This window comes from Narcine bancroftii, chromosome 10 (assembly GCF_036971445.1).
Source record: "Narcine bancroftii isolate sNarBan1 chromosome 10, sNarBan1.hap1, whole genome shotgun sequence".
Taxonomy (NCBI): domain Eukaryota; kingdom Metazoa; phylum Chordata; class Chondrichthyes; order Torpediniformes; family Narcinidae; genus Narcine; species Narcine bancroftii.
The window spans coordinates 73,729,173-73,746,050 of NC_091478.1; the positions used below are offsets into that span (position 1 = coordinate 73,729,173).

The 16,878-nt window shown below is 41.1% G+C and overlaps 1 protein-coding gene across 7 annotated transcripts in view; it reads left to right on the forward strand.

The window, feature by feature from the left end:
- The window catches only part of cmip (c-Maf inducing protein), a 260,745-nt gene that overhangs the window by 167,517 nt on the left and 76,350 nt on the right, over window positions 1–16,878 (forward strand). For all 7 annotated transcript variants that reach the window (XM_069901342.1, XM_069901343.1, XM_069901346.1 and 4 more), the window contains 4 exons: window positions 4,609–4,770; window positions 9,576–9,617; window positions 14,588–14,650; window positions 15,405–15,485. In XM_069901342.1, the coding sequence (XP_069757443.1) occupies window positions 4,609–4,770; window positions 9,576–9,617; window positions 14,588–14,650; window positions 15,405–15,485 (348 nt within the window). The remainder of the gene's footprint in view (window positions 1–4,608; window positions 4,771–9,575; window positions 9,618–14,587; window positions 14,651–15,404; window positions 15,486–16,878) is intronic.

Below are 16,878 nucleotides of genomic sequence, written 5' to 3' on the forward strand. Positions count from 1 at the left end.
CCGGGAGATCTGGTGACCAGGGGAGATAGGAGCTCACCGACTCGCCAGTGAATGTTCCACCAGCCCGGGAAGCCTCCCCGGGGATCACCGGCAGTGATGAGGGATGTGAGGGATCGGCAGCGGCGGTTGGATGTTCTTGGTGATCAGTGGCTGCGTTGGGTTTGTTTTGATGATTGGTGGTGGTCAGCATTTGTTTGGTGAGAATTAAACATTATTTTAATGTTTAAAAAGCCTTCCCTTGTTGTTTGCTGTTATTTTCTGTTGCTATTCGGCTGGTTTTTTTTTAAATTACCCGTTCTCTGAAAAATATTCTATAAGTCTGCAACAATTAAATAAAGTATTAACAAATCTCGTATAGCAATGCAAATAGTACTGAAACATATTACATTAAAAAGAAAAACACTAGACCAAATATCTAATTCAATCTCCTCTCTTCGGAGGCTACTGACTAACACAAACAGTCCTCTACTAATAATAAAAAAAGAAAGATAAACAGTGGGTTCAAAAACCAAAGAGTAGTTAATCTTACAAATTTTGAAAGGAATTGAGAAAAGAAACTCATAAAGAAACAAAGTTAAGATTCGTTTCAGTAGTGGAACATCTAATTTTTTCCAAAGTCAGACATGCCATCATATTGGACAACTATTGAGAATAAACGGGAGGGACACCATCTTTCCATCTCATTAATATTGGCCCTTTTTGTGATAAGGGAGGCGAGAGCAACTATGTCGGATTGTGAGGCAGTCAGAATTAAACCACTTATTCCAAAGAGAGCTATCAAAGGATTTAGAGTTAAATTAATATTATGAACTAAAGACAAGGTACTGTATCAATATTAATATTTGGGGTCACATACATACACACATTTTAAAACAGATCTTATTTGAAAGACTGAAGAAATGCTGAAGAAAAGCACCTTTCACAAGTAGGTGTTAATTGAACTGACAATGAATGACCATTGTTTGGAACTGGAGACAAGATGGCTAGTGAAAGCTCTTTCCAAGGGTTTTGCCAGAGTGCACAGAAAGGTCACTCCTGGATTGTTTACCTAAGATAACAACTTGAGAAGAAGAAAGAATTCCTGTTGTTTGCTGGAGAAGATGGGGGTTTTGCAAGACATGAGTCACATGCTCTCTTTGGAGTTTCAATGGGAAAAGAGAGAGAGTTGAGTTAACAGCTCAGTCAGTCAGTGTGTGGGACACTGACAAGTAACTGAAAAGTGCAATCCAGGAAAAACTGTTTGAAACTGATGAAAGCAAGTTCCAGAGCAGTAGATGGCTGGAAGTGCTATCTGTCTGATGTTTCTCTTGAAATAGAGGAGGAAATGGAACTCTGTGGTAGCTTGAAGAAAGAGGTTACGATCTGGAAGACCCTAATGGGGCAAGTTTCATCAGCGAGACCCTAAGGTGACTAGTGGTGGTACCTCAGTTGTTGAAGTCCTGGAGCAGCAAATATCTCTATCTGCAAACCCTACAAGCACCTTCCTGAGCAGTAAACATTTACCTTTCAAGCACCAAGCCTGGTGAATTTTATACATGTTCAATTCTGTGCACAGAATGGTGATTGCCTGCAACCAGAGAACTTGGAAGAAGGAGAAGTGAGATTGAACTGTGAACCAAATAACTTTTCTTAAGTACCCACACACACACATTACATACACATGCGCTTAGAATTAGAAGGGGGTAATTTGTGTTAGTATAGAGTATAGTATAAGTGTAGAGTTAAGTTAAAGTTTGATTCTATTTTCATGTTGAAGTTGATTAAAAATAACTTTTGTTTTAAAAACCACTTGTCTTGGTGAATTGCTGCTGGGTTTTGGGGTCCTTTAGGCTCGTAACAGTACGAAATACCCCTTCCCAAAAATTGGAAAGAGAAGTACATAACCAAAATGTATGGTACAGTGTACCACCTTCCGTTATAGATTTATCAGAGTTAGAAGAGAGATTATAATAGAATTTAGCCAATTGAACTTTGGAATAGTGGGACCATTAAATTGTAACAATGAATGTCTAGCACACAGAGAGGATAAATGCACTCATTTCAGAATAGAATTCCATGGGTGAAAAATTAAGCTGCAGGTTTTCACCACCTTCAACGTTTGTTTTCAACAAGGCAAATTGGAGGATCTTTAACACTGCTTCAGTTTAGATTGACAACAGCAGTTTCATTAAGGCAGAGCTTTGCTGTCCAGGACGATTGTCTTTGTTTGTGACTGTACAATACATACAATGCGCTAATCGATATTTGTTCAAGTCAAAGCAGTTTTGTTCACCAGCCCTACCCAACATTGCGAGGGGAATATACAGGGCCTACAATTTTCTGATCATTGGTCCCATCAAAGTTTCCACTTGATATCTCCTTACTGAGTCAAAAAAAAACCTCAAAAGTGCTGCTTTGATGGAATTGTACCATCATGGAGCAGTTGTATGAGATGGAAAAAAGACTAAAATGTGGATAGTTCGAAATTGGGATTGACCTTGTCTCACCAAATAACCATTTCTGCCAGGTGGCTGGTATAATGATTGTAATCGTGTCAGGACTTCTGGGAATGAAGCCTGAATTCTCTGATGATTGTGAGAACTGAGAGAGAAACTATTGTGAGTCTTAGCTGCAGAGAGAGCAGTGGAAGGAAATATCTCTGATCCGGTGAGACCAACTGAACTATTGTTACTGTCAAGTTTATCGTCATGCATACATATGTACAATGTACATATGCACCAAAATTCTTACTTGCTACAGCCAAGCAGGTTCTTGCAAAGAAAAGCTATAATTGTAAATGCATTGAATTGAATAAAAAGGGACAATAAATTCATAGGATTGATATCAATATTCACAGTAATGCAAAAGAAGTGATTTGCAACTGTTCAGACACTCATTTTGTGCTGTGGATCCGTCAACAATTATCGTACCAAAGGGAGGTTCAAGAGTCCGATAGCATATACATCCATGTCCCATAATTATTCAGTTACTGTGAGTAAGTCCGCAGCAATTCAGAAAAAAGTGATTGCCAACTATAGGAAATAATATTCTGTATACCCAAACTGATCCAACTGCCCTGTTCTCTCCCCAGAGCCCTGTATCAGTCCCAACTAATCCCATTGCCACGCTCTCTCTCCACAGCCCCCTGTTCGTCCCCTCTCTGATCCCATTGCCCCAGTCTCTGCCCACAGCCCCGTGTCAGTCCCTACACGGATCCCACTGCCCCGCTCTCTCCCCACACTCCGTGTTGGTCTCCACACTGATCTCTACTTACAAATACAGTGTTTACAGATAAACTCCAGTATCTTATATAGTTTTGCTAAGTATATAATATGGTGTTCACACAATGTCCACATCGCATAACGCCCAATTTCACAAAACGTATCGTGGGCGTTAAGCAGTGTATACCTTTACACTAAAAATGTCACACATAACTTTTATATGCTGTAAGGCGTCCATAACATTAGGAGAAAGAGAAGCAACGAGAGTCCCTTCAGAGTCGCTTATGTTTTTGAGACAGACTTTGCGTGATTTTACTGGTCTGAAGAATGTCTGACATCTTGGCATTGGTCATTCACACACGAATGACCAAAACTCCAAATCTCCGTTTCTTTATGCGAGTTTAGTCAGCATACCGGAAGTGTGGTTAGTCAGGATGTGGGACTTTCTCAAGTTGTTCACAGAATTCCTGCAGTTCACTTTAGACTGCAGGCATTCTGGGAAATTGACAAGGGGTCTATAAGGTAAAAGTTTGGAATGGCAATGGCACCCTCATTCCCTTTCCAAGCTTTTTACACAGCATGCATTCCGGGAAAATGGGAATACGGCGGCTGTGTAAAACAAAAAAGCATAATTGAGTGTCCGTGGATTCACCTCCAGTGCTCCCACAGCCTCGGTAACCACACAGTTCAGTTCATTGGCATACTAAAGGAAATATTGTGCAATATTACATTTTATGTTCATTACAGGACAATAAAAGAATCTTGAATTTATTGGTGAGGTTTTTGCTTTTAAGTGCCTGTATCATAAATCAGTGGAAAATTTTGTGTGGATTACAAGTTCCACACAGTAACACACTGTCCATTGTACACAGTGCCTAAGGGAATCATGTCCCATTGAAGAGAAGCAATTAGAGAAGCTCTTTCTGGTGATGCAATTCTATATGTTGTGAAGCATTTGAAAGCTATATTTGTCAAGGGAATTCAGTTTCTTGTTAACCAATGTTAACTGGATCATGATGGCACTGTATGAGCTGTTGATTCTGGTCATCTGAATGAGTTCACACCCTGTATACTTTTGGCACTTTCCAGACTCAAGTAAACTCATAATTTGGAAACACTTATCAATTCCTCTTGAAAAAAATATGAAAAGATTAGTTGGCTAAGAATTTGTTTACTTGCTTGCAGACACGTAATTATATTAAATGGGCTGGAACAGAAATTCTGTCCCTTTATCTGGTGTCTGCCAAGATAAAAATGTTTGTCCAATATCTTACTGTGAAAACGGCAACCTGTTTCTTCTAAGAGGAAATGTTTTCCCAAATTAAGTGGATGTATTTTTGGATCTAATTTTGTTGATCTTTACTTCAAGTTTGCATCTTCTTGATTTTTGTTCTAACTTTTCTTTCAGAAAAAGATTTACAAATATAAAAAGGTTCTCAGTAACCCAAGTCGTTGGGAGGTGGTGTTGAAAGAGATTCGGACTCTCGTGGATATGGCACTATTCTCACCTCTTCAGGACGATTCCATTCACCAAGCTCCACTGGAGATCGTCTCCAAACTCCTTTCTGAGGTACACATCAGTTCAAGTCAATCAAGATGATTTGGAAATTGGCGATAGCAGTTTTACACAGATGACTCAAGAAGATAGTTTTTGGTGTCTGTTTTAAGGGGTGAAGAAAAAAATTAAACGAATCAGGGAGGTGAATATTTAATGATATCCAAAATAAAAGCAGATGCCGAAAATTTTAAATAAAAGCTGAATATGATGGAAACACTCAGCAGGTTAGATGGTATCTGTGCAAAGAGAAACGATTAACATTTCACATCTGGGACCCTTCAACAGAACTGAGCTAGAGAAAAGCCATTGTGACTGCAGAGAGGGGAAGGGAAGGGAATATTTCTAATCTGGTGAGACCAAATGAATTATTGTTGCATTAGGAGGGGCCGTTTGGGTCAATGTATTTCATTGTTGGGGTAATTCAAGGGTGGGCTCACATTCCACCTTCAGTATTCCCTATGCCATAAGTGTTTTGTGAGTGGACAGGGAAGGATGAGAACCACTGCTCTTGGTCTATTTGTTAGTGAAATATTTTGCTTGAGAAAAATTGTCTTTGGCCCATTTTCTTTGGAGTTATGAAACCATGCACATAACAAGTCAATTAGGTCCTTAAAACAGTGGTTTTCAACCTTTTTTTTTCCACTCACATTTGCAACTGGATCAGAGTGGGAGTGGGATGGGGTACTAATGTCAAATTGTTATTTCAATTCTGATATTAAAGGCTGAAACATTAGAAGCCTTGAAGAGACTCTTAGACAGGCACATGGATGAAAGAAAAATAGAGGGTTATGGGCTAGGGAGGGTTTAGAACTTGCATTTAAAGGAATATATGGGTCGGCACAACATATCGAGGGCCGAAAGCCCTGTACTATGTTGTAGTGTTTTATGTGTCGTTTTTCATACACTTATAGAGTGCATGGAAACAGGCTCTTCAGCCCACCAAGTCTTTTTTTTTATATAATTATTTTAATTTTTCACACTGTGAGCCATATCAACCAAAATATATACAAATGTTTCTCATTAAATATGCCCAGTGGCATTTTCTCCCTTTTTTCCCCCCAACCCTCCCTTCCCCCTTCCCATCCCCCTCCAAAACCAATAAATATTCAACATATACAGTACAATAAAACCATAAAACAAAGTCTTCACACAAGGAAAAATAAACAAGAAAAACATGTCATCTACTTTTACACACCGGATCAAGTAGTTTTGTCTTCTTATCATTTTTCAGCCCACCAAGTCTAGGCTAACCTTTAAGCATCCCTTTACACTTATAAAGTCACCAAATCATTCCACCAATTCTCCCCACATTCTCGGCCTGGATTCCATCTTAGTCACCCATACACGAGGGCCAAATTAATCTACCAACCTGCACGTCTTTGGGCTGTGGGAGAGTACCTGCAGCAAACCCAAGTAATCACAGGAAGAAAATGCCAAGTCCACACAGATAGCAGTGCTGATCAGGATTGAACCCAGGTGGCTGAAGCTGGCAGTGGCACCTCTACCAGCTCCACTAGTCTGCCCTTGTACTGTTATCCCAATACTTACCACAATCCTTATCACCATTTTATTGTATTTCATGTTAACCTTCAGCAAAATTCTGTGGGAGTAAAAGTAATCTTCAAAACTAATAGAAAACTGTTCAACTCACTGCAACTGCTCTCCAGAACTAAGATCACCAAACTTCAATAATTGAGCTGCGGTTGGCAGATGTGCACGTGGTTTGAGACAAAGCTTCAAGATATTAAGGGTACATTCACCGAAACTTGACAAGTTGATCAGCCTTACACTCCTCCAACTTGCTTCCAGAGCACCACACCATAACTCTATAGGTTCACCACAAAACATTGGAGAATAGGGAACACAACTTAGATCATGGGAGCCATCTCTTGATGAAGACAGGCGTCAGTGGTGAAATGCACCATTTGAAAATAACTGGTGTAAAATATATCTGATGATCAAGATCTCAGATCTGACACAAAACAATACTTTTGAAACCTCAAAATGTTTATATTTAACGAAGAGATATAGCATGGTAACAGGCCCTTCCAGACCATGAACTCCGTACTACCCAATTACACCCATGAGACCAATTAATCTACCAACCTTGTATGTCTTTGGAACGTGGCAGGAAACCGGAGCACCCAGAGGACACCCAGGTGGTCAAGGGGAGAACATACAAACTCCTTACGGACAGTGGCAGATTCAAACCTGGGTCACTGCCGCTGTAATAGTGTTGCACTAACTGCTACCAAAACATGCCAACATAATAAAAATGATAGTCATCCTTACTTTATGATGCACTGGTACAATTTGACAGGATTGTGGGTTTCCTGCAGGTGCTGCAGTTTCCTTCCACCCTTCCAAAAGTAGTGGGGGTTGTAGGTTAATTGGGGTATTTGAGCAGCAGGGCTTGTAGGTCAGAGGAGCCTGTAATTGTGCTGTATTTTTAAATTTAATAAAGGTTTACCCTAAGCTGGGCCATATTAGCATTGATTTTGTGCCACAAAGATGATATATTGACTTTTATCAATACGTTGTTTACTTTGTTTCTCTGTTTATGTTATGTGCACCTTCACTTCACAGGAAGCTCCGTTCTTCTTTTGATGTTCTTTTGGGAGAAGGGGGATGAGTTGCAAATTAATGCAGCATATATATTTTAAATGCAAAATGCATCTTTTGTAACGGTATCCCAATTATCAAAGTGGTGATACGTTGACAGATATTTCCCATATTTTTGTGGTACTTATTCACTGACTACATTGGCCAATTTCTCCCACTAGGAGGTAAAGATCATTCTAATATTTTATGTGTTTTGTCCAACTGCAGAGCAGCAGGCCATAACTTCACAGTTAGAATTTTAAGCCAGAGAATTGTGCCTCAGGTGTCCAAGTGCTGTCACCATCATTATGTTGCTATTATGGATTGGAAGGAAGAAATCTGAAGGGTCCATACATTTTTTAACTTGTGCTACAATTTGTTCTCTGTAAAAGGATATTGACCTCTCTCACTCACTCACTCACTCTCACACACAAATAAATCTCATTAGGTCTTTCAAACTGCCGTAAAATGGGGTTAACTTGCCCAGTTAGTTCCCTACTGACAAAGCAGCTGGAAAGGGTCAGATCCAGTCAGTATCATCCAAAGTCAATCAGGTCCCTGCGCTACCTCGGAGGTAGTCAGGAAACCCAGTTAAACTTACCCAGGTCGCGTCAACAGGTGGCTTGAACAGCAAAATGCCCGGTCCACTTACTTAAGCTCTGGTGTCACAGGGAAACCCTGGCTGCAGTGTCTGTGGGGATCGAGGGGGGGGGGGAGAGGGGATGCTGCCAGGGTCTGGGGTGGAGAAGTTGGGGGGGTGAGAGGTCACTCCCACGAAAGGGAGAGATGGAAGCTACAATCGAGGTGGGGGGGGTGGAGTGAGGTCGCTGTCATGGGGGAGAGGTCCATCTCACCGGTGGGAAGTGGGGGGGGGGGGTGCCACGATCAGCGAGAAAGAGGTCGCTGCCATGAGAGAGAGGGGAGAGGGGTCGCTGCCGCGGGGGCAGAGGGGTCAGCTACCACAGGGGCAGAGAGGTCAAATGCCGTGGGTTGGAGGGAGCACAGAGACTGACAGCTGGGGGGGGACGGGGGAGATTAGTTTGCATGACACGTCACTTACCGCATCATCGTGGGGTCGGGATCCCCCTTAAATCACCTGTTTGGTGATTTACTGGGGCTATCCCCCCTCAGCTTAAAAGGTGCTGGAGGCACCTTTGTCTCACTAATCACTCCTGGGTCCCAGGAGGGCTACCCGGGTGCTGCAGCTTAAAAGCACCTACTGATAGAGGCACTGACATCACTCGGTGGGTGCGGACCACACTGGGTGACACCAAAATGACTGTCTGTAAAATGATTGTGCAGTGTTTCAACAGAAATGTATTTTTTTAATAAAAATATTCCTGTAGTTAGTTATAACAACAAAAACAGTTTTTGTAAGCCCGTCTTACATGTCTTATATGCCTACAAAGCTAACTCTTTGTTAATTAACTTTTTGAACCTTCTAATGTGCTCCGGTCCTGTGCCTTTCTCTTCCCCCCCTCCCCCACCCTCTGCCCCCAAGCTCAGCACCACTGCCACCTCAGAGGTACAAGGAACACACACCTGTTTCTTCTACACTCGGTGCACTTGTATACTCAGTCCATGGGGCAGGGGGGGTGGGGGGGTTGGAAAACAGTGACACCAATCCTAGTGATGCCACTGGATAGAGAGAAGCTTTGCTGCCACCAGGGTACTGATGAGATCACAGCTTTGGAGATGGCATAGAGGAGGTTCGCAGAATGAGGAGGTCAGGTTAAGAAGAGAATGATTGGGTTGCTGGGTCTCTACTCATGGAAATCAGAAGTATGAGAGGGGATATTAAAAATAAATTATGAAAGGGATTAATAATTAGTGGCAGGAAATTTGGCTCCACTGGTAGGTGAAACTAGAATTCAGGGGAGATGATTTAGGATGGACATGATTTGGGACTGCTTTTTCTCAGAGAGTGGTTAATCTGTGAAATCCTCTGCCCAAGGAAGCCGTTGAGGCTGCTTCACAAAATATACTTAAGACGCAGCTGGATATATTTTTGCATGGTTGGAGAATTAAAGGTGATGGGAAAGAAGCCATTTGGGGGAGTTGAGTCCACAGCCTGATCAGCCATGATCTTTTAAATAGAGGAGAAGGCTCAATGGGCCAGATGTCCTTGTCTTGCTCCTATTTCTTATGTTCTCCTCCCCTCCTTCCCTGTCTCTGTCACCAAGGTTTTTAAAATTTATTTTTGTTTCTCTTTACAGAACCTTAAGCTAACAACCCAGGAGCATGAAAACATCATTGTGGTAAGTCTGTATCTATCACTGTTATAGTGTGTAGATAAAGTACAAGCTGTTGCAGAAACCTTTGACACAGCCAAACTTTGTTTTTACTTAAGTCTTAAAAAAATTTCTCTCTCAAGAAGACCATACTTAATAAAAGCAATGATTTGACAACAGGATACGTTGGACAATGCACCATTCCTCCCAAGTGTCTGGTTACTATTTTAAGGAATTCAAAACAATTAAAGATATTGATTAAAAGTCAAGTTGACAGAAGGCAGAAATTGGTAGAAGATGGAGTGTATTCTGCCCGGAGTTCGGTGACCAGTGCTGTTCTGCAGGGATCTGTTCTGTGATCCCTGTTCTTTATCATTTTTATCAATGACTTGGAAGAGGAAGTGGAGGGGTGGATTAGTAAATTTGCAGACAACTTGATGGTTGGAGGTGTTATGGATAGTTGTTTTATCTAAATGGTTACCGTAGGTTACAAGGGGATGTAGACAGGATGTAGAGTTGGGATTTAGATCAATCCAGAAAAAATGCACTTTGGAAGATCAAACTTGAAGGTGGAATACATAGTGAATGGGAGAATTCTAAGGAGTGTTGAGGACCAGAGGGATCTTTGGGTCCAAGGTTGCTGCGCAAGTTGATTGGGTGGTTGAGAAGGCTTGTGGTGTGCTAGCCTTCATTTGATGAGAGATTGACATTAGGAGCAGTGAAGCAATGTTGTAGCTGTGTAGCTCTGTAAGATTCTGATTAGAACACACGGAGTATTGTGTTCAGTTCTGGTTGCTTTATTACAGGAAGGATGTGGAAGCTTTAGAGAGGGTGCAGAGGCAATTTACCAGGATGCCATCTAGATTAGAGAACGTGTCTTCTGAGGCAACATTGAGCAGGCTCGGGCTTTTCTCTTTGGAGCAATGGAATGGGAGGCAGCTTAATAGAGGTGTATAAGATTAACCAAGGCACAAGTAGAGTGGACAGCAGCACTTTTTTCACAGGATGCCAGTGGCCAATACCAGAGTACTTGAAGTTAATCTGTGCCTCTTTCAGAATGGGTGTCCTGTTGCGAAATCTAATGTTTTTGTCGTATCATTTTGGGTTTTTTTCAACAGCACAGTAGCCCACAATATAATTCTGACCTATATAAACCGACTCCACAACAATCTAATTTTATCCAACCACAACCATAACCCTCTATTTTTCTTATATCAAGTGCCTATCTAAAAGTCTTTTGAATGACCTCTCATTATATTTGATGATCAGGGGAAATGCTAAATGTCCCTTTAATCCAAAAGGGTTTTCCACATTTAAAGGACCTAATTTTTTTTTTCAAAATTAGTCAATGCGCAGATGGTTCTTCAGGACATCTCCATCTATTTAGATGGCAGCCCCAAGCAAAACTCTGTTGCCCAGAATTTGCAGCCATTAACAGCCCCTATTGGCTCCCAAGTGAAGACTCAACTTATCTGGAAATACCATCTGGCGAATTCAGAATTGGAGTGAAGGGTCAGATGGCGTTTTCATCTTTGGTAATCCAGATCAACTCCAGCTGACCAAATGTTTGGAAAGGCCTTAGATTGTGACTAAATATGACTGTTTGGCTTGGCAAGAACTGTTGAAGCTGGCAAGAACTCTGATTGTTTGGAATCATACAGCTCAGAAAACAGGCTCTTCAGCCCTTCTAGTCTGTGCCAAACTATTATTCTCCTTCGTCCCACTGACCTGCACCTTGTCCATAAGCCCCCACCCCCATACTCCTCCCATCCATGTACCTATCCAAATTTTTCTTAACCATCAGAAACTTTTATCAATGCATGCTGTTTAAAAGTGTACAGAAAATTGAATTTTGACAGTGGTGGAGGCAGTCTTTGTCGTGGGAAATAAGTGGGCTGAGAAACTCAGCTTGGAATCAAAGGGGACACTTCGCAGCCAAGTCTGCTGTCACCTGAAACTGTCCAGGGAGGGTGAGAACTGATGGTGCCTGATGCACAGTTTGCAATAGGGGCCCCAAGATGATCGCTTTGTTTTCCCAAAAGTATTATTGCAGTAAATAGTGATTCATCCAGGTTTGTGTCTGACAGGAGGGAGCCATTAGGAGAATAAGGCAGGTGTAAGTAATCTCATAATTAAATTTTCCAAATTGTTCAATCTGTAACTGAGTGCTTTTCAATCTCATTCACGTGGCATCAGACACAGAAATACTGCACCAGCTACAAAACAACTTGTGACACTCTTGAATTTACTAATTTTGCCTGAAATCAACCTCAATCGACTTTAAAAATGACTTCTTTTCTGAAGTTTGAGATTTTATTTTCACATGGTGTTTGTGTAGTTTTAAGGGTTAATTATTATAATGCAAACTTGAAGATAATTTCACAGGGTAAATGTTGGGATTTGGGCGGCGCGGTTAACATAGCGGTTAGCGCAACGCTGTTGCAGTGCCAGCGACCGGGGTTCCAATCCCGCGCTGTCTGTAAGGAGTTTTTAAGTTCTCCCAGTATCTGCATGGGTTTCCTCCAGCTGCTCTGGTGTCCTCCCACCCTTCAAAAACGTACAGACGTTGTGGGTAATGAGCTCGTGAGCTGGAAGGGCTTGTTGCTATGCTATGTGTCTAAATTTAATATATAACTGCAATAGGAATGATTGAAATTGGCATTTGTCCTGTTCATCTCCATATTCCTGTTAAATATTTCTCATTTCTAGTTTACTTTTAGACAACACCAATAATAATTTGGGGAACTAAACGGACTGAGGTGTTGCCACCTTCAGCTGTTTCTTCAATGAGTTTCCTTCTCATAAGTTCAGAAAAGGAGATGTCGATGATGACGCAGTGTTCATTTCCATTCGTAACTGCAGAAAAGAAACAGGCCTTGCTGCAGTAGAATCACTGAACACTGGGACACAGAAACCATCTGTAAGGATAAGGAGGCAGATTCATGGGAACTTTTTGTTATTCATTTTCAGGAGTTGGACATCATGACTGGCATGTATTGCCCATGTCCATGTGTTGTGTTGCCCATCTCCATGTGTTGCCCATCTCCATGTGTTGCCCATCTCCATGTGTTGCCCATCTCCATGTGTTGCCCATCTCCATGTGTTGCCCATCTCCATGTGTTGCCCATCTCCATGTGTTGTCCATCTCCATGTGTTGCCCATCTCCATGTGTTGCCCATCTCCATGTGTTGCCCATCTCCATGTGTTGCCCATCTCCAGTTAATCTTGTGAAGATGGTAATGAGCACCTTTCTTGAATTGCTGCAGACTCAAATAGATATTGAGTATTTTAGTCGAGTATTATCCTGTGGTACTGAGTGTTAGGGGGTTGAGGATCTAGTCCAGGGATTCTCAACCTTTTTCTTCCCACTCACATACCATTTTAAGTCATCCCTATGCCATCGATGCTCTGTGATTAGTAAGGGATTGCTTAAGGTGGGATGTGGGTGGGAAGGGAAGGTGTTGAGAACCACTGCTCTAGACCCAATTGTTACTGGAATATTTTGCTTGAGAATAATTGTCATTGGCCCATTTCCTTTGGAGTTGTGAAACCATGCACATAATGAGTCAATGAGGGATGATTAAATCAGTGGTTTTCAAACTTTTTCTTTCCACCCACATACCACCTTAAGCAATCCCTTGCTAATCACAGAGCACCTATGGCATAGGGATGACTTAAAGTGGTATGTGAGTGCAAAGAAATAGGTTGAGAACCGCTGATCTCGACCAAGCATTGATGAAGGATGGGCAACATATGGTCAAGTAAGAATGGTGGAAGGAAGCTGAAATTGGTGGTGTTCCCATCCACTTACTATCCATGTCTTTTATATAGGAGGGGTTGCAGATATGGAAGATTCTGTTGGATGACCATAAGCACATAATTACAGAGCATTTTACAGATGACGCACACTTCTCCTGCCTTTTTCTTCCAGGTCACACATCGTCCTCATTTGCTAAAGCATCATCATTTCCTCATGGTCACCAGGTCAACAGTCAGGAATTCATTAACTATCAGTAGTTGAAAAGATGTTTCACCACAGGAAATGGTGCTCAGGAAGCACCGCCTCTCTGATGTGAATCAGGAATGTGCAGTCGAGGCTAAAGCGCCCTAGTCCTGTGCATGAACAAAAATAAGTTCAGCTGAGCAGTCCCATCATGCTTCAGATCAAGCTGGCAGCCTGGTTCGCTCATGGCTATGGATGCAGTCGAACTGCAAGTATGAGCCACAGTTCACCAGGTTGTAAGCGACCAAAGGTGCTTGAAAATGTTAGGGAGTAACGACCAATAGGCCACTCCTGTGGGGTGACTTGGACTCAAAATTCATGTATAAGAATCATGATTAATTTTTTTTTAAATTTTTTATTTTTCACACTATGAACCATACTGGCCAAAATACACACAAACATTTCCTTCTTGAATATACACTGTGTCATTTTCTCCCCTTTTCCCGCCTCCCTTCCCTCCCTCCTTCACCCCCTCTCCCCACAACCTTGTCTTACCTGAAGGATACACAATCGGAATGTATTGTCATGAGCATGTGTCATAAAATTTATTATATTATAGCAGCATCACAGATGCAAAATTGCGATAAATTATTTTTTAAAATAAATAAATTAGTGAGAAGAGTGAGGTAATGTCTGTGGTTCATTATCCATTCAGAAATCTGATGCAGAGTGGACAAAGCTGTCTTTGCACCATTGGGTGTTCATCCTCAGGGTCCTGCACCTCCTTCCTGATGGAGGCAGTGAGAACAGGGAATGGCCTGGGTGGGGAGGGTCCTTGATGATGGAGGCTACTTTCTTGAGATACCGCCTCCAGTAGATTTACAACACTAATAATCAATACAGCTAAGTGCACAATTTTAGGAGGAAGCTGGTTTGGAAATTTAATTCAGCAATAGGTCAACCGTGAGTTATCTAACTCTTTAACCCTGGAACAACATCATGTACACAAAAGTAAGAAGATGGATTACTTGGAATGTTTTACTTCTCTCTTCAGGCAATAGCACCTTTGCTAGAAAACAACCATCCCCCTCCAGATCTCTGCGAGTTTTTCTGCAAGGTATTTATTGTTCATTTTTTTTGTATGTTTGTACGTGCCCCCAGAATTGAGAGAGATTAGAACAGTTCCTGCGCGCCACCATTTAATTCATATGTATTTGTAATTGATCATTCTTCAGTAAATCATAAAAAGTTCAGCTGTGAACTAAAGTAAATGCCCTGAAAATATCCACTACATTGCAAATCTGCGGTACTAACTAATCATAGGACACGTGAGCTAAAGAGGAAAGTCTGCAAATGCTGGGGTCTAATGCAAGACACAAGTTTTGCGTCCTGCTATAGGAAACTTGAGAGATTCTTTTGAAAGTTCCGACTGTAAAACTAGGCCCAGTCCTGACAGGAGAATCTGGAATTTTTTTCTCAAAGCAGAAATTAAAGGGGGAATTAAGGAGTTTAATTTGAATTTATGAATCTTTTGAATGAGTAAATCAGGAGAGAAGCCATTAACTGTGCAGAATTGTTTAACAGGATTGTTGGAACCCAAGGAATTCTGATACTAATGAATTGGTGGAGAAGATTTATTTTTAACACATCAGATTGTTAAGATCTGGAATTCAGAGTCGTGGAAATGGATTTTAAGGAAATGTTCAGAAGATAAATTGTCATATTGGAAAAATGGAAATATTAATGAGGGGGGTGGACTAATTTAGCACCTTAATGAGTCAGATGAATGTATGAGTAAATGGCCTCTGTGATACATAATTCTTGTGAAATGCTTCATGCAGAACAAGTGTTGATGGTATTTTCTTCTGCAGCACTGCAGAGAACGGCCTCGATCGATGGTTGTCATTGAAGTATTCACACCTGTGGTACAGAGAATCCTAAAACACAATATGGTATGTTTCCATTTGTAAAAGACATTCCCATTGCTGGCATGATTCAATAGTGAAAAATACCCTGCACGTTGGATTAATTTTTGTCTTTTTTTTTGCTGGGGGTGGGAGAAAAATTAACTCTTACCCTAAACTATTAATATAGTGAAATCACCATTATCTAGAATTGAAGCAACCAACAGCCTCAGACAATTGGAGAATAAATAGGTGAAAACACAAAAGTTTAAAATTGGTGCACCCTAGCAGTTAGTTTGCCAATCATGCAACATGCAATCTCAAGCAACTTGAAAATCCATTTCTCCGGCATCTACCAATCCCCATAGGTGCTGGATACTGTGGGGGGGTGGGGGTGGGGGGGGGGGTTAATATATTATCCAAACAGTTCAAGTTCATTGAAATAGGTGCTGGATACTGGGGGGTTTTAATATATTATCCAAACAGTTCAAGTTCGTTGTCATAGGTGCTGGATTCTGGGAATTTTTACTATATTATCCAAACAGTTGAAGTTCATTGTCAGCGTACATACTAGCCCCTTGACGTTGCTTGTCAGTAAACTCCCTTTGCCCTCCAGTCACAGTGAAGTGAAAAGCTTTATCGGCTGGAAAATAGTAATGAGCTTGCGCCTTAAAGGCTGGCTGATGAGTGTACCGTCAGCAGTGAGAAATTCAACCAGTAATCGAGCTTGCGCCTTAAAGGCTGGCTGATGAGTGTACCATCAGCAGTGAGAAATTCAACCAGCAATGTCTACATTTCTTGAATCACAAGGGCCTTGCAACAAGAAGCCCAAAAATGTGGTTTTCTATCAGAATTAACAAACTTTGCAGAGGTTAGGAATCCGTATAAATAACATTTTAATACCAAAACTAACAGCATAAATGTATGACTTGGTCCAAATTTAGATCAGGCTGGATTGAATTTGCTGATTTAATTTTATTCCAGCAATATACATTCCTGCCCATAAAGTGAAGAGAAATGTGTCTGACCATAGCAGTACAACAAAGCTACAGATTCAAAGATTCTACGGAAATTTAAGGGATAACATTTTATGGTTTAAACTATGAGTAGTGTGATTAAATCTTGCTCATCACAATTAACAAGGGTCACCATGTGACAGGATTAGTCAGCATTTTGACTTGTTGAGCATATAAAATCCACGTATAATTGGAAAACAATTACATTTCCCGTTTCCTTCATTGTTATTGGCAACTTTGTAATACAATTGGCTCAGAGATTTTTTTGAGTACCAGAGTAAAATTATAGTTTCATTTTCCTTGGCATTGAAATGGAAGGAATATTTATAAATGGGGAGAGATTGATTTGCTCTTTCCTGCAGAATTTGAATGTAGCATGACCATTGTTGAGTCAACTGTGCAGAGAATGTCGCAAACTGGGATTT